Raw genomic sequence first — 27127 nt, 5'->3', positions numbered from 1 at the left:
TATCAAAAGTTTTAGAACCTTTACGAAATGATGTCTTTGGTGGTCATGCATTCAGGAATTGTTTGCTCAGCTTCCGGTTTCCAGTAGGCCCTGTGCTTGAAACTGCAGATTGAATTTTGAAAGATTCAGTCCTTATGTTTCAGCAGTTTATAATCCAGTCAAATGTGAAAACTAAACGATGTTACATGAAGTAACATACCTGCTCCAAGCCTAGAGTAAATCATAGCGGTTCAAATCCCCATGTATCTTCCTCTATTCCAAGTGCTGCTTAAAGGCTTTGTTATCTTATGTTTTGTTTTCCAGCTCTTAGTCAACATGCTATAATGATCTATAAAGGCAACTCCACTTTGCTGAGAACCTGCTCTCAATCTATGAATCTAATGACCTTGAAAGCCGGTTATTATATTGAAACTGTGAAATATATAATAATCCCTCAATTAACCAGGATGAACCTAAAATGTTTTGGTTCATTTAATTTACTGTTTAACAGAGTTAAGTAAAAAACCTGTTAGTTGAATCCTTCCTGAAAATATATTATTTTCTGCCCTAATAAATATAGTGAACTCGAAAATAGTGTGAGCAAGTTTATTTCCCCACCAAGAGTTAAGGCAAGGATTTTCACATCTTTACAACGTCTCGCATCAACACTATTCAGTGGCTGACAGATAGCATTGACTCCATAGAACAGTGTTTGGGATTACTTTTTTTAGCATCATAGAATATTATGGCTGAGAGACATTAAAAATCGTTTAGTTCAATGTTCTAATTTTAGGCTTGAAGAAAATAAAACTCAGTGAGGTTAAGTGAATTTGCCTTAGGTCACACAGTTAGTAGCAAAATCTGAATTAATACTCAGGGCAGAGGACTCCTAATCTACCAGTATGTATTTTCAAGGTATTAAGGATTTATAAAATATAGGAGATTGATACGAATTCTGATGGACCACACAGCACATCCTAAAATCTGCCCTAGGAATAGAATCTGTTTTGTGTCATTTGCCTACTTTTGATAAAAACCAAGAGCACAATTTCGGTTTAATTTTGGTTGCTTCCAAAAAATTAAGACTCTTCCTGATTTTGATACTACCATTATTTTGAAAATAGTTTGTATTTCTGTGTTAGCATTTGAAAATCGAGTTAGTATATTTCTTACTTAATGGGTAATAAAACCAAAGTGCTGTTTCATAAACTCTGCTATGTGGAATACCTAGGCACACGGAGTTAGTTTTGAACGGTATTTTTTACCTCTGTCTGATTGCCCTTGTTTTGTGGTGTTAAGTCAGACAGTTAGCAATAGTTGAATGTAGTTTATTTTCTCATAGTGTAATATTTAGAGCATTCAAGAGCATGTTAAGTAAAATGAATGCATACACAGTGTCTACATAAATGTAAATTTATTCATAATCAAGAGCAGAATATTTTCTATGGCATTTATCAAAGCAAATATCCTTATATAGGTATTGCTATAAAATGAAGAGTGTGTTTAAAACAAATAGGGACAATCTCATGTTTATATTCAGTTATTTTCAGATGTGCTATTAAACTTAAAAAAGATTATATTTCATCAAAAAACAAAAGGAACTACTGAGTATAAATTCCACAGTAATATCAAGGTCTTTTAAAAGACCTTTGTGTAAAAGTGCTATTTTGCATTAAAAAAAAAATGCTGTTGTCTGTCTAAAGGAACCTCTAAACTATGTTGGTCCTGGGGTTTTATTAAGTGACTGTTCTTCTGAGATATGAGCATAATATAAACCAGAATGTAACAACAATCAAGAATATTTGACGGTCATTTAAACTTCCATTTAAAAATGTAGGATCTAAATTTTCATACTATGCATTGTTTTTTTAAATGAATACAAATGCCACAGAGAAATAACCTTATTAATCCTGGCACTTTAGAAAAAGTTCTGAACAATTATGATGTTCTACAAGTAATTTTAAAAATCTTGATAATCCCAAGTTTGACTTGGAAAAATCTACTGACTCAGGCTGTTATTCTATCATTTTGAATAATATAAAATAAATGTGTAGGTATTAGATCAACAGAATTCACATTTAGGATGGGAAGTGAGTTTTCAGTATAAATAGCAATACATGAGGATTTTGATTTTCCGTTTTTTTTTTCTTTTTTTTTTTTTTTTTGAGAGAGAGAAAGAAAAGATAGGACAAAAGGAGAGGGAGAAGAGGTGGAAATGAAGTGGAATGGTGGAATGAGAACAGAGAAAGTGATGGAAATAAACTTACTCCCAGCTTGATGAGATATTTATTACCAGGTACAAGGTATTGTAGCATATGATCCTGGAAAAGTTCTGTACTATTATAGATGACACTCCAAATTGTAAAATCATCTGTGTGATTTGAAACATATAATATATAGCGTTCCAGAATCCCACTTATTTTTCTTGGTTGTTTCCACCTGGGAATGGTAAAATGCAGCATTATCATTCATTCAAGTCAAAACTAAAATATGCAGGATTTTCAAAGGACACATTTGAACTTGGATTTGTGACACTTTTTAAATAAAATATAAATCTCAAAATTGATTCATTTAAAATAAAACACTGAAGTAGTTATCCAATGCCTATTCTGAGGGGCAAAAATAAAATATGATATGGCTCCTGCCGTCTGGTTACTTATAATTTTAATTAGCTAACAATACAAAAATGTATAAGTGAGTATTTATTTTGAATTTAAGCTGTAGAACAAAAACTTCAGAATTAGAACATCTGAGAACTTAGATACAGGGAAAAGAGGGAACAATATAATTGTCCTGGAAAATCCAGGAATCCAACATAGGGTTAATATACAATTATAGAAAACAGTGACATTGATGATTGGAAGAGCTGAAACAATCAGGCAGGATTTCTTGAATGAAGTGACACACTACTTAGATACATAAGATTTTATTCTTAACAGATGGATTGGATTTGGATAGGTAGAAGGAAGAACAGAGGGCATTCCAGATGAGGGTTACAACATAGCAGTGGAAATGAGAAGGGCAAATCAAGGAATAGACAGGAAATTGTTAAGCTGAGAAATACTTGAGTCATGGGAGATCTTTTTGGCTAAGTCACGTGGCTTGGCTTAGTGGCACACGAAGCCAACAGGAGAATTTAGACATGGAACAATGAGATGTGAATCATAATATTTTTCAGCTTGAATAAATGTCAAAATTCATTCAGCCTAAACTTTTATTTTAGAGATAAGAAAACTGAGACCAGGAGAGATAAATATGAACAAGTATTAACTCTTGATAAGAGAGATCTATTAGATTTTAGCTCAGTACAATAGTACACCTTATACCTCATGTATTAGGAAATGGGCAAGAATCACTAATACCAGAAATCATCTGAACATGCCTATATGTGAAATTTCCTTTCTGATATCAGTTGCAGGTAATAAGGGAATAAGAAGGTCCTGGTTTATACTCAAAAAGATATAAATACTTTCTAATTCCAAATCATTACAAATAATGCCCCATATATAAAAAGTTCAAGGCAGTCATGAAAGTGATCAGTTTTTCCTTTACTAAAGTTTGCATGGAATCTGTGTACCTATGTGGCTCAGCCTGATTGCATAAAGACAAAATGGAAATTAGGCTGGCAAGTGATAATCAAAGGTTCCCAGATCCACTGAACTAATCACTTCTATGCATTTAATCACAATAAAATTAATTTTATGTCACAAGCTCCTCCCCTGATTAAACTCACTGGGATTCTTGCATGAACCAGCATGAGAGAAAGACAACATTTCTACTTACTGTACGTGTATAGTTCTAGAATCCAGGACAGTCAGAACTGGGGAATCCACGTGTTCTGGTGGCAGCTGTGCTGTGTACAGTAGGACCCAGGAACTGTTTGTACAGCCCACATGTGTGCATGCACTGAGTAGAAACTGGTGGGGTGTAAATACTGCTAAATCTAGGGGGTAGGGAGAAACAAGAATTTACTTAGCATTATACTTCTTATGAGGAGATTTCACTCCTCCACTATAGTCCTACCTCAAAGAATTGCTAAGGTAAGGCTTAAAATATGAATAAATTGCCATAAAAATCAATAGCAATACCACACAGAGTGCTTCATCCCTTAAATATACTCTGGTTATGTTTAAATAGACAAGTGTCAATCAAACTCTTGTTTTGACTTTTTCATTTTAACAGTTTTACTGTTTTCTGGAATGTCTGTGACCAAGTAAATCATTTGCTAAGTTTAGTCTTAGTTCAATGGCCCTGTTTAAAAATAAATGAGATATTTAAATTATTTTAAAGCACATTTGAAGACAACAGGAGTTGCCTTTGAAATGCAAATACATAGCTTGTAACAATGACTTTGAGCTTGTAATTCCGTTTGTCAGATTTCTTTCTTCTCCTGTCCACCACCTGACTATTATTTGACCTTCAAATTGTCGAGGTGAAGTGCAGATGCCTATTTCTTCCTTATGATGTCCCTAACACTCCTTGCTATCACCCCAGCACAAGATGGAGCTATTAGCCTCTTCTCTTTATCTTTGTACATACTTTTAGCTTAACACTTCAAAACACTACCTCATGACTATCTGATACACTAAATACCTTAAGAGCAGGAATGGTAATATATTCATTTTGCATTCTTAGTATGTAGCACAATACCTGGCACATTGTAGGTTTTGAATATGTGTTTTTGAATGAATGAATAATTAATGAATGAGATGAGCTAGGTCTGAAAGATGACCATGAGAGTAGGGTAGTGCCCTAGGCCGAAAGAATTTCTCCCTCCCCTGAACTTCCCTCGTGTTTTGTATTGCCTGTCTTTCTAATAGATACCACATTCTCTTGTATTAGATTAAACTAATCTGTAATATACTAACTCAATTCTGAAATATCCTGAACATTTCACTACACTTGGTAATCTAACCAAAGTTCAGTCAGGTGTACCAAGACTTACACATCATTAATACTTTAACACTACCAGAAACAATCATTATTTTCTGAAATATTTTTAAAGTAAATTAGTCACAATTTAAGTAACCCACATTCTTAAATCTCATTAACCATGAACCACCACAATTTCATGTTGAAGAGATTAATGAAATGCAACCTAATTCAGGCAAACAGATTTTGCATTGCACTGATAACAAAAGTAAACTGGGGAAAGAACACTTTGGTTTTCATGCAAAGTATAATCAATTGGTTAAACATGTAGTTCACTAGAAGAGAGATTAAAAAAATAATTTACAGTAAATATAGTTACCTTAGAACAAAAAGTTATCAACAAGAAGAGACTTTTAATGCTTTTGATTAAATCTTGTTTTCTTTACAAATTCTATCCTACAGGAATCCAATGGTTGCAAGTTGAGATGGGGCACTCCCAATCAATGTAGTGAAAACATATACTTCAAGGACACTTTGAAGCTTGTGGTGAAGCAGTGTGGCATTGCCAGGGACTGCTGAGAGATGGCAGCAACAGTCGCACTATGTGTGCACGACTGAGACAGAACTGGGGTGCCTTCATTTGGATCAACATTCTAGGAAACTTATGAAGTTAAAATCATTAGAGCAGTGGCCTCAGGTGCTACCGAGAGAGTAGACTATTATTTACTGAGAGAAAACTTCATGCAAAGCAAAACACCTACCACCGGGGCCAATCTTGGCCAAAATTATAATGTGTTTATATGCTAACATATTGTATCTGTCATTCCCCTGCTCTCTTCATCTTCTCTCTCTGGTGACCTTTCTCTCTCTCATTGTTCTCATCTGTCTGAATTCCTTGTCCTCCCTGAAAAAGAGAAGCTGGGGATTTGACTCTAAGTCCCGTTGCAGGAGCAAAACCAAGGAGGTCACCAAGCTTAGAGGAATTCCTGGTGGGTAAGTCAGTGCAATTGGAGAAAACCAATAGTGTTTCAACTGAGAACACATCCACCTTGCTGAAAGAACATGCTCCAGCCAGAAATTATATTCCAAGTGGCCAAATCCATGTGACCTTGAAACATACAATGGCCATTTCAGATTGTCTTGGTCAGCCGCAACTGAGACTGGATGCTACAAAATTCTTTGGCCAGTGAACTCTTTGGAGTGGGACAGTTTTTCCTTCTTTCTTACATTCTGCTTTGCTGGGGCAGGGATTTAGCTACCCAATTTGTAGGTGGTGGAGAAGTTACTCCATTCAAAAAGGCCTGATGCTTGCTTGCATATGTTTCCATGGTACAGACTTGCATATCTGGAACCCAGGTATCTCAAGGTAGGACTTAGGTCTCTCAAGAATGCAACATCATAGTATCACATATCACAGTGTCTGCTTATCACAGAGTGCCCCACTCACCTTTCCCCTATAAACTGCATGCTTTGAAGGCGACTGTGATCACCTAAGCCCTAAACCCACCCAGAATATCTGCCTCAGATGGAAGGAGATTCCTGAAGCAATTAGTTCAGGGTTTGTTGTCCATGCCCGGATTCTTCCATGGAGCGGGAAGTGTTCATTTCTAGAATAATTGGGACTGGGAGTGGGGGGTCAGGATGGGAAGTAAGTATACTTAGAAGGGTCATGTTGCTTGAGAGGGCTGGAATGGCTAGTGAGCCAGGATTGAAATAGGGATAGTTTAGTTGAGCTTGTCAAATCCTCCATCCCTAGTTAGGATTTACCTCTAGATTATCCAAGGTATTATGAAGTTTATGGGTAAGAAAGGTGTTGCATTTTAGAAGATAGCATGTCTTTAAAGTGAATGTGTAACAGAGTTTAAGATGTTCATGCTGCATTACATGAAAATTGCTGCAGAAAACACAGAACAGAGGAAGGAGAATTAGAAGTTCTGGGTAATTTTAATAGGTAAGAGTCAGCAGAGGCCTCATTTTGAAGGTGACATTTTGAGCAAAGACCTGAAGGGGGGATGAGTGTAAAAGTTGTGGGAATTTTTGGGTTGGACTATTCAAAGAGAGGGAACAAGCAGAGCAAAGCCATGGAAAGAGGGACATGCCTGACACGCTTGAGGACTAGCAGGGAGGCTGATGTTGATGGATCAGAACAAATTAGAAAGAAGTAAATCAAAGATTATATTAGAGATTTAATGAGGGGCCAGTTCATGCAGGCCTTGTAGGTCTTTGTAAGAATTTTGGTTTTTAATCTAAGAAGTTCTCCTTAGGGAGCCACTAAGGATTTTGAACAGAGCTGTCATGCAATCAAACATGGACTTCATGAGTATCATTCTGGCTGCTAGATGACGTATTGATGGTAGTGAGCAAGAGCATAAGAATAAATCTCACTGAAGAGACTATCTGTAATATTAAGTAAGTGGAGGCCAGTAATAATCAAGTAAGAAGTGGTTGGATTCTGAATATGTTTTAAAGGCAAAGCTAACAGGCTTTCCTAGTGCATTGCAGGTAGAGTATGAAAGAGGAAACCCAGAGTTGATTCCAAGGCTTTTGACCTGAGCAAAGGGAAGGATAAAGTAACCATTTTATTGGTTGAGGGAGGCATGGAGCAGAAGATAAGAATTCATATAATGAATGCCAATTAGATATTTGCTATGTTAGTTTGATAACCAAGAGGAGATTGTCGAGATATTTAAACAGAAGTTTGGAATTACAGGAAGAGTTTATGGTTTGAGATATAATTCGGTAAGTCATTATCATATAGATGGCTAGGAGTGCAAATGGTGTGAGTGTAGATATAAAAGAGAAAAGGTATAAGAACCAAAACCTTGGGATACCAACATAAAAGGCACCAACGAGTAAAGGAGAAATCAACCAAGGAGACAGAGGGTGACCAGTAAGGTATGAGAAGAACATTGAGATTATGGTGTCTTGAAAGTCAAATGAAGTAATTTTTAAGACTTAAAGGTGAAATAAGATGAGAACTAAAAATTGCCCACTGGGTAGAGCAATATGGCAGTCATCAGTAATTGCACAATTGAAGTTTCAGTGAACTTGTCGGCACCAAAGCCTGATTTGAGTGGACTTATAAGGAAATAGAAGAGAAATTAGAGACAGTGAATATAACGAACATTTTCAAAAAGTTCTGTGGCAAAGGAAAACAGATAAATGAAGCAATAAATAAAAGGTGAGTAGAATCAAGAGAAGATTTTTAAAGTAATTTAAATGAGAGAAAAATTTATGTTGTATGAGATGGGGTGACCCAGCAGCAAACGGAAAACTAGACACGGATGAAAGAGAAAAAAATTGCTGGAGTTTTGTCCTTGAACATGTGAAAGAGGAGAATCTAGTTCAAAAGTGAAAGAGTTGAACTTGGAACAGAGACAATCTATAGTAATGGGAGAGAATGCACACTATGTGAGTGCCAATGCTGGTGGATGGGCAGAGGATAGCAGAGTCTATGGGAATTATCCTCTAACTACTTCAGTTTCCCCAGTGAAGAAAGCAAGATCATTCACCATGAGTGATCTTTTGATTCTTCAGAGTAACACCCTGCAGTGCCCTTCTTTTGCTCTTAGAATGAAATCTAATAATGGTCAATAGGATCCTATTTGACTTAGCATTCTCCCCATTTTTTTTCATACACTAGCCCTAGGCATTTTTCTGTACTTCTAACACAACAAGTTCACCCTTCTGGGCCTTTGCAGGTGCTGCTCCTTCTAACTGAAATCTAGTTTCTCTTTCTTTGTGCTTGGATTGCTCTTTCTTATGCTTCAGGCTCATCCTTCTATGAGTGGTCTTTCTTGATAATTGAACAATATGGCCACCATCATCCCCAGGTTCTTGTCATATCAAATTGTTTAGTGCCGTATCATAATTACTAAAACAAGTCTGAAATTGTCTTTTCATTTATGTCTTGATATTATATCCTTCCCAGAAGAATGTAAACTTCTTGAGTTCAGAGAAATATTTTTTATCATGTTCACCAGGATATCTCCAGGATTGGTGTGATGACTAACTCATGTAATTTTACTTGTTGAAAATGAATGAGCAAGACCAGAGGGATACCTCTATGCCCTCTACCCAGTTTGCCATTTTTTTTTCTCAGAAATATAGTACTGTCTAAAAATATTTTAAAATCTTCAAGAATATAATGAATACAATTGTCAGGCCAATGGAGGGGTCTATAGTTGTAAGATAAAGGAGATTTACCATTAAATACAAGAAAAAGGCAAAGCTGTACCCACCTGAAGGCCAAAACGTAATTTTAAAATACCAGTGCTTCATTGTAAAAGAAATAAACAATAAAAACAAATAAAAACAAAATAGGAGATAGTGGTACACCAAAATGTTAACAATATTTTTCTTAGAGTAAGTGCATATAGATTTAATTTTTATTACATATATTTTTCAAATTTTCTGTGATATATATTTATACCATAGATGGAGGAAAAATAGCAATAGTTAATCAATATCAATTCATTACTTAAAAGAAGATATGCCCCAAACCTAGTTAACGCATGCCCCATTACATCTCCGGTCACACTGCTTCTCTTCTCTATGACTTCAGCGTTGGCTCAGTTTTCTTTTCAATCATAATCCCTTTTTGGCAACTCTAACATCCTCAATAATGACTCATCTCTGAATCTGGCTTTACTTTAACTTCCTCAAATGCAATGCCCTTCACCTCTACTTCATTTATTCATCATTCAGCATAGTTACACCTACTACTTGATAATCTTCAGAGTGATTTCCAAGATTCTAAATCTAAAGCCTGCACTCTGTGACCACAAACTTGTTACCTCCCACCTCTTCCACTTGTCACATCGATGCAATCACTCCTATGCCGCTCCACAACCTCCAGTCTCTTGCATGCAGCCACATGCAACTGTGAGTCCATTAAACCTCTTTTTCTTATTCTCAGAATATTTTCAATAGTGGCATTTCCCTTGTTATGAAATTTGATCATTCATTACAACACCATACTCCCTGGGTCACATAGGGCTCTTCACATCCCCAGTCCTCTTCTATGTAGCTATCCTGATTTCCATTTCTGGATAAATCTTATCATCTTATGTCTCTAATACTTCTCATACCTCTAAGATGTTTCTGAGAGATGTCACTGAACACACTGAAAGAGTCTACTATAATTTCAGGTTTTCCAATTTGAACTGGGCTCTTGGAACTGTTCAGCCATAATTATGTTGTTCTTTTGTTTGTCTCTTCATTGTGTTGATTTGTTTTTCCTTCTTCTCCTTTCACAGTTTGGCCAATTCTCTTGAGGAACCAAGTAAGCGTTTAAATTGAAGCCCTTGGGTAGAGCTTCCTCTTCTAAACCCCTACAATGCTCAGGATTTGTTCAATGGATTTGTTCAATCTGCTCGTCATAGTAACCTATTTTGTTTCTTCCATCCTTCCCTCCTACTGACCCTATATCTTTTCTCCATTTAATTTTTATCTAAATGTTTCTCAGTTACATGGTTTGGCTATGTCCCCACCTGAATCTCATCTTGAATTGTAGTTCCCATAATTCCCACATGTTGTGAGAGAGACCCAGTGGGAGACAACTGAATCATGGGGGCAGTTTCCCCCTTCTGTTTTCGTGGTAGTGTATAAGTCTCACAAGATCTAATGGTTTCACAACAGATTTCCCTTTTTGCCTGGTTCTCATTTCTTTGTTGTCTGCTGCCATGTAAGATGTGCCTTTCTCCTTCTCCCATGATTGTGAGACCTCCCCAGCCACATGCAACTGTGAGTCCATTAAACCTCCTTTTCTTTACAAATTACCCAGTCTCGGGTATGTCTTTAACAGCAGCATGAAAACAGACTAGTACACTCAATTAAATTATAAAATCAGAATTTAACTATAAAATAGATTTCTCCATAAAATAGAATGTGACTGGTCAGGAGGCAGGGGAAAAAAAAAAAAAAAAACTTCTAGACAGAGTGACTGAGGGAACAGAGAAGGAGTCCCAGGTCAGGGGGCAAGACCAGAGCAAAAGGAATGACTTTGGTGTCTGTATTCAGGCAGGGCCACAGAAAACCTTGTAAAGATATCAGTTGCCCAAGTATGATGTAGAAGCAATGAGTATATCCACTGAATGTGAAGAGGTTGTCTCAATAGTTATCCCTTTGCACAGAGAAAGAAAGAATCCCAGGTGGCCACACTCCATATGCTAAAGAATTAGGTAAGACTCCAGAAGCTTTTACATAATTAGTGGAGGCGTGAGGACCCCCAAAGTGACTGTGATTTACTTACTACTAAGTTACATGGGAGTAAAGTCAGATATTAAACTGAATTATAGAAATAAAAGCATAACTGTACACAGGGATAGAGACATACATATATGTCTTGAAGATGGAAATTTATGAATGCTACATACTCAACATACTCACCTCTGCTTATCATAACCACACAGACAAGCTTTTCAGAACCTAGGTACAATTACAATGTTTTCTAAGTTTTTAAGATAAGCTAATTCACACCAAAAAAGTATTTTGTTAGGTTATATTTCTTGTTTGGGAAATCTGACTGCTATGTCATCACTACAATAGAAATTGGGGATTTTGTTTTGGTTTTAAGAATCTGAAAACTGTAAACTTAAGACAAAGAAAACCACTGTGATTAAATAGCTTTTTTGACTTTCAAGTTGTTTTTATGCCTATACTATCCACCCCAAAATGGATTATTCTCAATTTATTTCCGTAAGAAGATGAAATGTTACTGGTGTTCTTTGAATAATGAAGCATGAAGAAGACAGACAGAGAGAGAGAGAGAGAGAGAGAGAGAGAGAAGAACCTAATTTGACATATGGCAGAGAAAGTTGCATGGTGATCTGATTGGGAAATTCTTGGTAAAACAGGAGGAAGTGATGATGAGGGAAAGGGAAAAAAATTGGAGAAGAAAAGAGGAGGAGGCATTAGGTTGGAGGTTGGGGGAAGGGGTAGTCATGTGCACAATGAATGAATGGAATGAGAGAGAAGTTTTTAAAAACAGTTAATAAAAAGAAATGAAAAAAGGGTTGGTAACAGGGAAGTGAGGCTAAGATGTTCTTTGAGAGTGAGGTCATAAACAAAGCCACCAATTTAAAATTTAAAGCAAAGAGGAAAGTAATGACAACTCTCCTCCAAGCTTAACTGCAACTGATTTGGTAATATGTCTCTACAGATGTGATTAGGCCCTTCAAGGGCAATGTAAATGTATCAATGGATTCAAACAATTGTAGGTATGTACACAAATCTGAGTTCCGTAAATGGAGGGTGGGGAAACCCTGAAAACATAAGGCCACTGTTTGTCAGAGTCCTTGAGCAGCAACATCTTGTTTTCCATTTGCTTGATTGCATCATTTGCATAAGATCAAACACAGGGAGTTGTGGACAGGGAAAAACAGATCACTCTAATATGCATTAGAAATGGATCCACAGGCATTATCCTTAGACGTGTTACAAGGAAATGCATCCCAGTGCATGGAAACCTCACCGATTACTGTCAAGCAAACCATAATTTACAATACTGGCCATGAATTATATGCTATTTTACGATTGATTTCATGCTGTTGTTCAGAGAATTTCATTGATCTCAATTTACAAAATGAACCAATAAGTAGGTGATGATTTTCTTTTAACTCGTGGTGTAAACTGAGGAATTTACATGTTCTTATTTGTTTCTACCATCAGAAAATTACATAGCACTATTTTTTTTTTGCTTCTTTATAATCTAATATGTATTTTTTGGGTCTTATTCTGAAAACTTCCTAATATTTCATAAATGAAAAACACAGCTTTTTCCTGGTTTTCCTTTCTTTTCTCTGTGCATCCTTCCCACAAATCATCAATTAGAGGTTTAAAATTTTTGGAGCAACATAGATAGCGCTGACCACATTATCTTGTTATTTGGTATTCCAACCTGAAAACTTCTGCTAGGTTATGGGTCAGTGAGAACACATCTTCAGCAGCAAACCTGAGAAGTGGTATGTTTCTCGTAGATGCCTGAAAAGCAATGAGCTACACCAGAATACATGTGGAATGTCAGGTTGCATTCATCTCTGCCATTGTGTAGTCCTAGCTCCACAATTGCTTGCTCAGCATTTTGATTCCAGAAGAACCAGATTCTGACCTTATAATTAATAAAAACAGGGGCTTTATTTGGCCTGAACGTCCTTGCTCTCCTTTTCCTTACAGGAGCCTTAACCTTGCAACATGCTTTTCTTTGGCCAGGTGAGCAATTAACCATCACCGAGATCCAGTCCTGTGCTTTCAAACTGATCTGTAGAGTTGAAATCACTTTGCTATGATAAGGACTTATATTTAAAACTGAACACAAACCACATACTAAACTCAATAAATTCTTCCATTTGTGCTTATATTTTCCACCTTATCAGAGAAATCCACATCCCTCCCTTTCATCAAAACCCTGTTCAATGTTTGTATTATCCATGAAACATCTCCTGACTCTCTTCAACAGATGCATAGTTTCTACTCTACTGAGTTGCCCTTTTAATAAATTTCCTGTGTAAGCATCCTTATACCAGTCATCAGTATTTATGGTGTTATAAGCTCTTTGAGAACAAGGATGTATCTTTTTGTAGGCATCTTATGACCCCTCATACTTTGGACACTCCTAATTGTTGAATAGTAAAACTTTTTTGCAATGAGAAAATTGGCAAAAAAGAAAGGAGGACCTGGTCCCTCCAACACGTTTGCAGAAGGTGGCACGTGGTGGGGGATCCCAGCCTGCTGGGGGTTGTCAGTCACTACTTTGTGTGTGTGTGGCGGGGGGATGGGGGATAAGGAGGAACCATTATTGTCAGTTGTGATAATGAAGGATGATGCTTCCTCATTTCCCTCTTTTCTTCTGTGGCTGGTTAGAACGAAAAGGTGTCCATGAAAAACTCCTTAGGCTGACAGCATTCTTAGCGATCTTCTACTCTGGCTTCCTGAACATCTCTAATATCCCATTTGTAATAATTATAAAATATTTAACTCAGGATTTTTTTTCTTAGTTACTTTTGTAATATAAAATGGGGGAAAGCCCCCCGCTTCGTCCCTCCATCACTTCCTCCCGCTTTCCCTCTCTCTCAGTCTCCTTCTCTTGCTCTCTCTCTCTCTGTCTTGCTCTTGTTCTCTGTCTCTGTCTATACACACACACACACACACACACACACACACAGAAACATCCTACCGACTCCCCTACCTTGCCTCTGCACAAGGATAGATATAGAATTAGGGAGGCAACAGACAGCTTTTGATCTTCATTAATGCTTTCAATTCACAAACTAAAGAGGAGATAATCGAGATAACTTAATAGAGTTATTATTTGGACAAACTTAGTGGCATAACTTGGCTAAATCTTTGCAAAATTAGAGGTTTTTATCTCAGATTTAGTTGTATATTTACTACTATCATATTCTTTAATAAGATTAGGAACAATTAATACTTTGTAAGAAAATATTCATGTGACATACAACATACAGTATCTTGTTAGGCAACAGAAGTTAATAATGAGACATAATAAGAGTAATAGGTGCCTGACTACCTGTGGCAGAAAAAAGAAAAAGGTCTATGAATCAGTGTTCCCTTTCAAATATCGTAGTGAAGGTTAAGATGCTGTTAATTCAGTAATAATCATGGCTATATCACTGACTGCTACCTACCGTTTGCCAGGCAGTGCTAAGTCTATTGTCAGCTTAGTAAAGTATCAACTGAGAATGGTTCTCAATGAAAACCTATAATCAATCCTTAAATATTATTTTAATACTATTTCAACCTACCCCTATACTAGGCTTTATATAGCATAAGAAAGTAATAAATATCTATGCTCAAGAGCCAAGATATCTCTTTTGGGTGGCAAGAAATATACATTTCTTTTTTGCCATAGTCTCATGCTACCCTTAAGACACAAATCGAATGTCACATCCTATGAGAAACCTTCTCAAACTCTTCCAGTTTGGATTCACTTCTCTTTTGTGCTTCACTAGAATCATTTTTACTACTGTTATAACATTTAATACGGATTTACTGTATTATTGGCTACATTTTTAACTGTACCTTAAGTATAAACTCTTAGAAGTAGAATTTCCCAGTCAAAGAGGGATGATTTGGGGTCCTGACAAGGGAGAAGATGGAATGCTGAAATGGAATTATTAAAGAGAAATATGGCAGGGACTATTTATAGGATTTGGACCAGGGTTAACAGGCACATTCAAGAATGAGTACACGGCTGGTGGCTAAACACAGACCAAGCCCTTACTTCGCTAGGCTGAGGACCACATCAGGCTGGAAAGGCAGCTGTACTGTAGGAAGGGCCTCCCCTTCAGTGGAGGAACATTTGCTGCCCATCTGAATCCTTGCAAGCACAGAGCCTGGGGAATAAACACTCCGGCCTCACTCCCCTCCTGTCTGTTGTTCTCTGTATTATGTCTTACACCGGCAGAACCCAAAGAGAATCCAGAGGCTAAAGCTCAGGACCAGGTAGAGAAAAGTAGAGCATACATTTGCAGGGAGGATTGAGACCATACAGAACAGCACTGTGGCACATTATGATATAAATTGCCAATTTTCATTCACAACATCATTACATGAAAGAGCTCTTTTCCCAATCTTCTAATCAATATGGAGAAATCTAATTTTAAAAAATATTTACACATTTGAAAAATGTTAAGTAGCATCTCATTTATTATTATTATCATTATTTCTATAACTATATTTACATATTTTCTTTTCTTTGTGGAAGTGCCTGTTTATCTAATTGACCCATATCTAACAGTGTTTTTCTTTTTCTAATTGAAAGCTAATAAGTCAATATTATTTGGATATAGCACCTAGCACAGTGTCTATTACTCAGCAAGCTATCAATAGATATTTATTAAATAAGCATGCTATAAAGTATTTTGTTCTAGTTTGTCACTTGTTTCATCATTTCAATAATGGTTTTATTTTGCTATATAGACAATTTAAATCTTTATGCAGTCAAGTATGGCAATATTTTCCTAGAATTATATCTGGCTAGAAGAATGTAAAAGACTTTAAAAAGGAGATAGCACTTAAATTGAAAATTGTTTAGGTTTTAAAGCAGTGGAGATAGAGAGTGAAGACATTTGGGATGGGAAGAGTTGGCAAAAAGACTGTAGAAAAATACAGTACAAGCTTAAAGGTAAATGTTTAGCTTAGTTTACACAGTTCAGTTTAGCCGGAGCACAGGACATATGAAAGAAGTGGAGGAAGTAATACTAAAAACCATTCTTTGAGGCCACCATTAAAGACCAGGCTAATAATTTTGTAGTAAAGAATGCAGTGGATGCTAAAAATGGGGGGAGGAGTTAGGAGAGCTTTCTTTAGTCTTTGTTCTGCTGTTAGTCGTCTGTATGAACCTGGAAAAAATACTTTGCCGTCATTGGATCTTAGTTTACTCATCTATAAAATGAGAAATCTGTGTTTGTGTTAGATGCTTTCTAAGATTAAAATCTCTACTGTATGTCTATTTAATAAAAACAACTTGGCAATCAGAATTTTGTGATAAAAATGTTTGCTTCTTAGATGTTTGCTCTAGTAGTTACAAAGGCTGGGAGAGCATCACCCATTTAATTCATCATAAAATGTCTTTGCAGTTTGATTTGGAATGTTATGCCGAGCAAGTAGTCCCTAATACCTTTGAATATAAGAAGAGGGTGGGTAGGATGAGCACAATGGAGTATCAGAATTTAAATTGTAAGGTTAGGGTGTAAATAAATATCCTATTAGAATTATGCTGTATACCTACTTGTAAAAACACAATGCATTATATGCAACAACTGCATTTTAAAAAGCTGGTGTAGTGTTTGATGTTGCAAGTGTAAATTAACAACTAGTAGTACTTGGCCCATTATAAGATATTTACTGGATTGTCTATCTTTGAATCATCTCCATAGAATGATGGGCTTTTCTCTTTTAAAACAGCAATTTTCAAAGCACAGTCTGTTGACATCTCTGCGGGAAAAACATTTATAAGTGTTCACTGTGACAACACATTTTTTATTTCTGAATTATTTCATATAATATTGATGATTTTAAATAAAATAACACATTTGTGATGGTTACTTTGTGTAACAACTTGGCCAGGCTATGGTATCCACTTGTTTGATCAAACACTAATCTAAATGTTGCTATAAAGTTATTATTTAGAAGTGATTAACATTTATTTACAGCTAGTTGACTTTAAGTAAATTACCCTACATAATATGGGTTGGCCACATCCAATCAGTTGAAAGGCTTTAGAGCAAAGATTGAAATTTCCCAAAGATGAAAGAATTCTGCCTCAAGACTGCATGATAAAAATTCTGTGGGAGTTTCCAGTCTGCTGGCCCTGCTGTGATATAAGAAAGATATTTGGTCTTTGTACTAGGTTTCTGGAACAGAACTCTTAAAATCCTTGGAATTTTCTGAGTGATAAAGATGATAGTAGTATCTTTTGTTCCAATTAAGTGAGTATCAGAGGGCCCCTAGATAACTTCAAAATAGGGGCTGTTCACCAGAAAGACCAAACCTTGATTAGAAGCTTGGAACTTTCAGCCTCACTCCTCAATCAGCAACCTCTTGGGAGAGGGAGAGTGGCTGGAAATCGAGTCAATCATCAATGACTAATGATTTGATCAATCATGCCTATGTCATGAAACCTCCTAAAAACCCCTAAACAACAGAGTTTGAGGAGGTTTGTCATCTGGCTGTTTGTATGCATCCTTTAAAATAAACCGCAATAGTAAGTATAGCATTTACTTGAGTTCTGTGAGTCATTCTAGCAAATTATCAACCCTGAAGAGTGGGTTGTGGGAACCCAAGACTGTAGTTCAGCTGGACAGAATCGTGGCTAACCTGGGAACCCAATACTTGTGCCTGGCCTCTGAAAGGAAGGCAGTCTTGTGGGACTGGACTTTTAAATCTATGGAGTCTGACTCTAACTCCAGGTAGTTACTGTCAGAACTGAGCTGAACTATAGCATGTCTCGTGGGAGTCAGAGAATTGCAGAAGTGGTGTTGGAAAAGCCTCCACATTTTATGTCATGAGGAACAAAAAACTCTCATCTGCCCTGATACGGTTTGGCTGTGTCCCTGTCCAGATCTCATCTTGAATTGTAGCTCCCATAATTCCCACGTGTTGTGGGAGGGACCCCATGGGAGATGATTGAATCATTGGGGCGATTGCCCCCACACTGTTCTCGTGGTAGTGAATAAGTCTCACAAGATCTGACCATTTTAGAAGAGGTTTCTCTTTTCACTTGGCTCTCATTCTCTGTTGTCTGCTGCCATATAAGACAGGTCTTGCTCTTCTGCCATGATTATGAGGCCTCCACAGCCATGTGGAACAGTGAGTCAATTAAACCTCCTTTCTTTATAAATCACCCAGTCTTCAGCATGTCTCTATTAGCAGCGTGAGAATAGACTAACACATGCCCTGAAGATTTTGGTCCCAAGACTACAACACTAACTCTTCCCTGGGTCTCCAGCCAGCTAACATGCCCTGCAGACTTCAGATTTTAGATTTATCAGCTCCCACAGTCATGTGAGCCAATTCCTTACAATAAATCTCTCTCTCTCCATTCTGTTTGTCTGAGAACCCTAATAGAACATCTTTGGTACCTCATAAAAGGAGGACCTCATTGTGAGTGTAAGATATATTTAGATCTGCCTGGGTGTATCTCGCAAATTCGGTGGTGCTATGGTTTGGATAGGGTTTGTTTGGCCCCGCCAAATCTCATGTTGAAATTTGATCCCCAATATTGAGGTTCAGCCTTTGAGGAGGTGTTTGGATCTTGGGGTCAGATCCCTCATGAGTGGCTTGGCATCATTCTCATGGGAGTGAATGAGTTCTCACTCTTAGCTCCCACAAGAACTAGCTGTTGAAAAAGAGCCTGGCACTTTCTCCCCTCTCTCTCTCTCTCTTGCTTCCTCTCTCATCATGAGATATCTGCTCCTCTTCACCCTCCACCATGAGTAAAAGCTCCCTGAGGCCTCCCCAGAAGCAGATGCTGCCATGCTTCCTGTACAGCCTACAGAACTGTGAGCCAATTAAACCTCTTTTCTTTATAAATTACCCAGCCTTGGGTGATTGCTTTATAGGAACACTAAATAGACTGAGACAGGTGGCTAAGCTACCCCCAGCATACTTCCATTAGCACTGGGGAGTGGCATTCTTGGCATGGGGTTTGGGGAGGAGTCATGGAATGAGGGAACACCTCTGGGTGTGCTGTTGACTCAGATATCTGTGAGCATTGTGAACAACATGTGAGATAACCCAGCGAAAGCCCATACACTGGAAACTATTTTGAAGAATTCATCATGAGAGAAATTGGAGCCAGGTATGGTGCCCTGGTTCTCAGAAGAGAGAGATCATTCTAAGAGCCTTGGCTAGTTTACTCAGATTTGTATTTAGAGTAAAACCAAGAGCTGTTTTGTTAAACCTTTAAGATACTGAAATCTACTCAGTATTCTTTCAGGACTCACCTAAGAAAGGAGGCAAGGAAGAAAGCCATTTGTCCACCACCACTTTTAACACAGTCTCATTCTGCTTTGATACTAGCAGAATACAGTACAATGATGCAGACACAATAGGAGAGGGATATATTAGAATTGACTGGGACAGCTCTACCTAGCAAAGCAGTCCTGGTACTCACCTGACCAGGAATATCTAAGGTGGCTCCTGGTGGAAAACTATTGCACCTTGCACAGCAGTGGGAGAGACTCAGGTGCCTGGTAGAGCAGCAATGGAAGAATAACAGTGTTCCTTATGCCCATAGATGATGGGGTTTATCCAGAGAAGGGACATGGAGATGCCCAGTGGAGTAACTATGGCACTTAGCCAATTGGTGTCCAGCTTGATCCTAAGTGCAAGTGAGAAAACCCATATGGACTCCCCAGAAATGCATGAGGATTAGTTTGCTGGAGGCAGAGATCATCTACAGCAGGTGAGGGCAATGAGGCAGTGAAATACAAATATTAGAACTAATGAGACTTATTTGTACATTCAGATTAATAGGATCTAGGGAAATTCAAGATAAATCTCTCTATATCTATATCTATATATCTACCTGATCTATCTGTCATCTGTTTATCTATATCCACTTCAAGGTACAATCAATGGGTGCTCACTACATCAAAACTTGTGCTTTGGGGCTCTGTATGTTTCTTAGATGGACAATGACTTTAAAGCATGCATTTAGGAAAGGAAAGTGAAATCAGTACAGTTTGTAGGTGATAAAAAGACAGGAGTTTTGGGTCTTTTTCTCTCTTTTTTTATATAACCCCCAAACAATCTTTTCTACTTTTCCTCTTAAAAACTGTTCAAAGTAGACAAAAAAAAAAAAAAGAAAAATAAAAAAACAACAGACACAAAAGATAGAGTGAGATATTATTATTGACCTTGAGGAGAGAAAAATAACAAAACCTCATTTGAGTAACGATATACTTACACACAAATCATATTTTATAAAAATTTAAAAATACTAAATAATTATATACAGTAGATGGAGAATAATTTATCTGAATCCAGGACTGCTTGGCTATATTTATGCACATCAAAAGTATGATTTAACATTACATTTAGATGCAAGTCATTTAAAAACAGTACCTGGAATAGGATACTATTATGTATTTGTTAGCTAAAAATTAATAAAAGGGATCATGCTTTTATTTGTACAATGATTTGCATTTTCCTTTTTTCAGGAAACTAGTTCTTTAAAGGTTGGGGTGCTAGATGTATGCACACAGTGAAAAATTAAAACTAGTAGAGTACAAAATGAAAAGCAAAAGACTTCTCACATTCCCAACTCAATCCTTAAAACTTTAAACTCTGGGATAAAAGACTGACATAAACTGAGATTGTTGTAAGTTTCACTGATAAAGGTGGTACTAGCCATATCTGAGATTGATTAATAACCATATAATCAATTTCCTTTTTCTTCTTTGATGCACTTGCTATTGTGGAAAGCTAAGAACTGTTGCAAAAGCAGGCAGACAAACTTTAAATACTATTGGATGGCATTATGGTTTAGGGAAACAAAATGAAACAGAAACAAAACAAAAGAGAAGACAAAGAATTAGCAAGAGCTGAGCTCCAGTTTAGAGTTATTTGTGTAAACATGAGTGAATCACTGGAGCTGTAGGCCTCAGTTTTCTTATTTGTTAAAAAGAAAAATAGAATGGGAAGAGTATATTATCTATCACATCTACACCTACAAGTGTTGTGAGCATAACATAAAACAAGTGGTCATACTAGAATTTTCTAAAGGAGAATGCGTACAGGTAAGAATTAACAAGTTTAAATCGTTATCAAAAATAGCAGAGGCTAACTGATCTTTTTATGTAGAAGCCATTCTCATTAATGAATGCTCATAAATACTGGGAATAGTACTTTAAAATATTTATTATATAATTACGTAAATTTCAGTATACATTTTTTCTGCTAAATCTAAAACAGACAGTTAAATTTTTATAAAAGGAAACACGTATTTGACTTAGCACATTGAGGAAAAGCATTTTTGTCATTCCTTCATTTATTCATTCCACAAGTATTTGCTGGACAACTACTTTGTGCATTTACTATGTATTTTATGTGATGAGATACCAGATAGCGAGATGTGTACAAGATAATTTCAGGTATCTGTTTTGAATTATACATTGTTCTGGGTTATAATTCCCAAACTTCACAGATGTCATGTTTTATCTGACATAGGTTTTTATAATATACCAATGATTTTAAGCCACTTTATATTGTTTCAGTAAATTACAATATAAAATGGTGAATGATTTTAGAGAATTTTTATGCGAAAGTACAAATTATAGTCTATCTCCTATTATGGTGACTGAGCTACTTATAAGAAGAACTAATTTAGGTAAATACTAAAATTTCACTGATTAGTAACAAATTTCAAATAGGATGACAACATCTAAGCATGTATAGATACAAAATTCAAGATAATATTAGCATTAATATTTTATTATTGCCCTCCAACCTCAGTTTTTCAAGCTCTTTTGTTTTTTATATTACACAGTAAATCACATATAAAAGTAAATCATGAGAGTATTAATGAAATAAAAATTCAGATTATTGATGGGCTTCTCTGCCCATCAGACAAACAGAGAAAATAAATTAATATATACACATTTAGTTTGTCTTAGACTAAATATCTTTGTCTCTAAGTTTATATTTGGTCTGTAGCCTTAGCATCACTGAAATTACAATGAACTTTTCTTAGAGATTTTATCGTAGTAATTTTACAAGATTTTTATTTTCTGAATTACTCTGATACTCTCCTTAAATTCTGTGATTAATGTTTGGTTAGTGTTAGTGTTTACGAGCTAATTTATTTACAACTTATCTTTTAAAGCCACATATTTATTTATGGTGATAGAGTGGAATATAACTCTCATTAAAACCACATAGTATGAAAACGTGTAAGCCAAACTTCAAGTTTTATAAAATGTTTTTTTCAGAGGAAGTTGTCAATAGCTGCTGTATTTGAGAAATGTCCACTCAAAAGTTTGTTGGAGTTCAGTTTACGGTAAAGGTATGTGCCTTTATGGAAACCATTTATTAGATTTATATTTTAAAAACCATGTTTAACTTTATAGCAATGATTCAGTAAAGGGGAAATCTCTTAAAATTATCTATATAGTCTTTTCGACATCCAGAGTTCCACCCTAATAGGATTTATGATCTGCATCCTCTTGATTTTTGCATAATGGAGCTACACAAGTGGCAGAAAGTGACTTTCTAATCTCCCTACATGAAATAGATATTCAAATATTTGCATATGTGCTAGTATATTCCTAGAAGTTGCTGGGCTTGTGTATACAATAGGGAGGGGAAAAGTAGAGAAGGCAATACAAGAATATTGTCATTGCAAAATAGCCTTTTAAAGTTGGGGTATACGAGACAAATTTCCCTAAATTGTATTGGAATTTTTTTTTAAACTCGAACACTTTTTCTCCTGTTCTAGGTTTGGATGAGAGTGGAAGGTATGGTAAACATGGGGATGGAATTTTCATCCAAGTGAACAGGATACCCTTGTTTAGGTCTGTATTTTGTCATGGCAGCCCTAGCTGACTAATATACCTACCATTCCTGTGAGTGGATTAGAAGGATACATTATTATTTTGGGTCCATAGTTAATTAAAACAGGGATGATATAAGATCATGCAACAGTAGAATCACAAAAATTCCAGTTTGTATTGCATTACTTTTCTTTACTGACTTGGAAGAAATGGCCCCTCTTTATCAATGCTACACTGTGCAGACCTATAATTTCTACTTTCATCTCCTCAAATTTATGAGTTCACAATATTAGACAGTTCTTATTGAAAATCAGCAGACTAGCTTTAAATTTTAAAAACTGAAGTTAACACTTGAATAAGAGACAATTTAATTGACATGTTGTCTTCAAGAATACATTGATAATGCACTAGAGATATCAATGTTGTATTAACATTTTGAAACCACTGAATATAATTAACAATTTAATGAAATTTCCCATCATTCTTTTACTTTAAACATCTGGTAGAGATTTATGATTTGGGAGTCAGAACATTATATAAGCACCAAAATTCTAGTCCTAGCTATGACGTTAACTAGCTTTATGATTTCGGGCACATCAAATAAGTTTTCAGAGTCTCTATTTCTTCATTGACAAAATGGGAATAAAATTTGAACCCTTATACACATCACTGAGTAATTTAAAGATTCACAGAAGTGGCTGGGTGCAGTGGCTCATGCCTGTAATCTCAGCACTTTGGAGGGCCAAGGTGAGCGGAATACTTAAGGTCAGGAGTTCCAGACCAGCCAGACCAACATGGTGAAACCCTGTCTCTACTAAAAATACAAAAATTAGCTGGGTCTGATGGTGCATGCCTGTAATCGCAGCAACTCAGGAGACTAAGACAGGAGAATGGCTTGAACCCAGGAGGCGGGGTTGTGGTGAGCCAAGATCATGCCACTGCACTCCACCCTGGGCGACAGAGTGAGACCCCATCTCGATAAATAAATAAATAAATAAATAAATAAATAAGTAAATAAATAAAAATATTCACAGAAGCTGGAACATGTGAAAATATTTTTGAAAGTATAAATTATCAAAGAAAACCTCAGGAAATATTTATCTATTCTTGAAGTGAAGAAAATCTAAGTTTTTCTATTTAAAGAAGACACTATGATGGAAAATATATCTAAATTTGAATTGACTACAAGTTTTAAAAATGTCTAAATTTGAAAACCACCATAAACAAAGTAAAAACATACGAAAGACAGTGGAAAAAAATAACTGTCATATAGAGTGCATGCAAATGGTTAGCATCCTCAATATATGTTAAAGGATTTACAAAATAGGAAGAAGAATGTATCATTTAAAATAATGCACAAACATTTGTGGTATTAATTTTAAAGAACTTAAAATGCACATACACAAAATGTTACATAAAGAATGCTGAGAAAGTAATTTGGTAATATGCTTAGTATATTACAAAGTGGTAAAAGGTTGTAAAACAGTCTGGTCCCAATTATATGCTTGTATCTGTGCCTTAATAATAATTTAAAAAATCAGACTTTAAATGCATAAACCAAAATATAATTAGTGATTGTGTCTGGTAGGTAAAATTGTGGACAATTTTAATTTTTCTTTATATTTTTCCATATTTTCTTTAATATTAAAAATTTACCATTTTGTAGTAATTTTATTTTTAAATTGTACTTAATTTTGAATGAATAATGCATTAGTATATATTTATGGTGCAATAGCTAAAATGTACAGAAGATCTTACATAAAAATTAAGATTCTCTCTACCTTTGTGTCACAATTACCCAGTTTCCTCCTAGGAGCTTAGCAATTATTGGATTTATATGTATACTTCCAGATGTAGTCTACATACATACAACCAAACAAGTAAACATTAGCAGAATATAGAATATACTTTTCTGCACAAGTGTTTTACAATATACTTTGAAGATAGTCTCCTATTGATAAAGATTTGCTTGTTCTATTGTGTCCACATAATATTTTGTGTACATATTAGTTATTAGCCATAACTTGTTTAAATAGTAGTCTAGTGATATAAATTACATTTTTAATTATATTATGTTATGTTATATATGTGTGTGTATGGTCAGAAAAATCAATACCTTTGAAACACTCTCAAACAAAATGAAATGTTTGTGATGCTATTTATTACAAATTTGGTTACTTTTATTAGTGTCATATAGCCACAAGATTTAAACAAGGTAACTGAAACAGAAGATAAGACAGTGTACAAATCAGGATATATAGGGTCACTGAAGTTTACCACTGTATTTTCAGCAATTCTCTTAGTGTCCAGAAAATAGTAGTTATTATAGATATTAAATATATACAAATGAATAAGATAGGGCACTTAAGCTATTTAGACTTCAGCCACAAAACCATTACCAGGGAGCATGATGCATTGTTAATGGTATTAAGAGGGCCCTGTTATGATGTCCTAATACGACAATAAAAATCAAAAGAAATGTTCATCACAGCACTGTTCATAACAGCAAAGATATGGAATCAACCTAAATGCCCATCACTGATAGAACGGATAAAGAAAATGAGATAGATAGATAGATAGATAGATAGATAGATAGATAGATAGATATAGCTTTATTACAGATACATAATACATATGATATATATGATATATCACATATATATCACAGATCTGTGATATGTATGATATATATAAGTCAAAATACACTGATGAAATCAAATACACCATTAAAGACATTTTCAATTTAAGACAGTTATCAAATATTGGGGTGAGTGAAAAAAAGTTTTCTTTCCAGCTTCATCAGTGAGTCGTTCCTTGACTGAAAGAAGTGACCTGAGCTTTCCTAGGTATTAATTTTTTTATCTATAATACAGAGATATTATTTAGAAAAGAATTTATAAAATTATCAAAGGAATTTTGTCCTTTAGGGAACCAAAGGATTTATATAGACTGTCTAAAAAACAATTTAAAAAAAAACTGACAAAAGACATGAGGAAATAATACTTTGAATTTAATTTCTGTCTTTTTCTTTTCTTCTTGTATATGTAACACAACTGGATTCCCCTAATATCCCTGATATCTGTGTACTGGGCATTTCTCTATATCATTTACAGCTTTAGAGATTTTAATTCCTCTTTTCCTTTATTTTGAGAGAAAGGACACCCTCATAATCTGAGAATTCAGGGGCTGTTAATAATGGTATTCTCCTATAGTTTACCAAATTTCTTAAATTGGATAGAAAGACAAAGACCCTAAAGCTGATCCAGATGTGCTTTTATAATGATGTCACTAGGCTTTACCCCATAATTGAGCCCCCTATAAATATATGGTTGTAGGCTTAGTATCTACAACAAGGTTAATGGAAATCTGTACCAAGGGTAAATACTTTAGCAGATTGTGTCATCAGGAAATATTTAAACACTATTTAAAAGGATTTAAAATAAGCAGATTTTATTTTACACTGACTAATGCACATAAATACAATACAATAGAGCTGTTAATAAATAAACATAATGCGTTTCTCTCCTCTCCTCATCCTTTTGCCATCTGTATTGTTAAGTCCAATTAGCTTCTTGCATTTAGTGTTCTAACCCACTTGTCCTTGCACCTACTAAATGGAGAAAACAGCTACCCAGACTCAGTCTTCACTACGTTGAAGTAAAGCTATGTTCCAACTATGTGTTTTCTAAAGCACTGATTGTTTCATGGTATTACTGAAAATCCTTCAATGGTTCTCTCTTGCCTCAGAACAAAGTTTAAATATCTCAACATAACTTAGCACCTTTGATAATCTGAATCCCACCTTGCTTCTCACTATCGATTACTACTTACCCAGGGTGTACAGTCATATTAAACTCTTCCCTCTTTAATTTTTGTGAAATGCGCATCAATAGTTCTGTGCCTTCTGACTATGCAACCATGGTCCTTATGTTTGCCTGTTTCTCAGTTCTGAAACTCGACTCTAAAGCTTGCAAAAGTTCACTTCCTCTGTGACACTTTATCTTCCAAACTGGGTTGAATCCTTCTCTTTTGTTGTCACACATGTTACAGAACTTACCACAGATTGGACAGCATTCTATTTAGCTTTGTGTATTTCTCTCTAAGCAATTGAACTGGGAATGATCTGAGGCAGAATGACAACATCTTAGTTATATACGTAATTTCTAACCTCTGATGTACATAGTACCTGCTCAACAAATATTTCCTGAGTTAAATTGAACGTGAAATTTAGAGACATGTTTTTTTTTTTTTTTTTTTGC

The 27127-nt window shown here is 35.7% G+C and overlaps 1 protein-coding gene across 1 annotated transcript in view; it reads right to left on the bottom strand.

Moving 5' to 3' along the window:
• USH2A (usherin) overlaps positions 1-27127 on the bottom strand; it is a 795153-nt gene that overhangs the window by 375648 nt on the left and 392378 nt on the right. Inside the window, exons 32-33 of the mRNA XM_025367257.1 lie at positions 3763-3922; positions 2247-2418 (exon numbers count right to left, since the gene is read on the bottom strand). Coding sequence (XP_025223042.1) covers positions 2247-2418; positions 3763-3922 — 332 coding nt within the window. The remainder of the gene's footprint in view (positions 1-2246; positions 2419-3762; positions 3923-27127) is intronic.

Source organism: Theropithecus gelada, chromosome 1, assembly GCF_003255815.1.
Source record: "Theropithecus gelada isolate Dixy chromosome 1, Tgel_1.0, whole genome shotgun sequence".
Lineage (NCBI taxonomy): Eukaryota > Metazoa > Chordata > Mammalia > Primates > Cercopithecidae > Theropithecus > Theropithecus gelada.
Note: the sequence above shows the minus strand (reverse complement) of the source record. Positions and strands in the feature narration are given on the sequence as shown.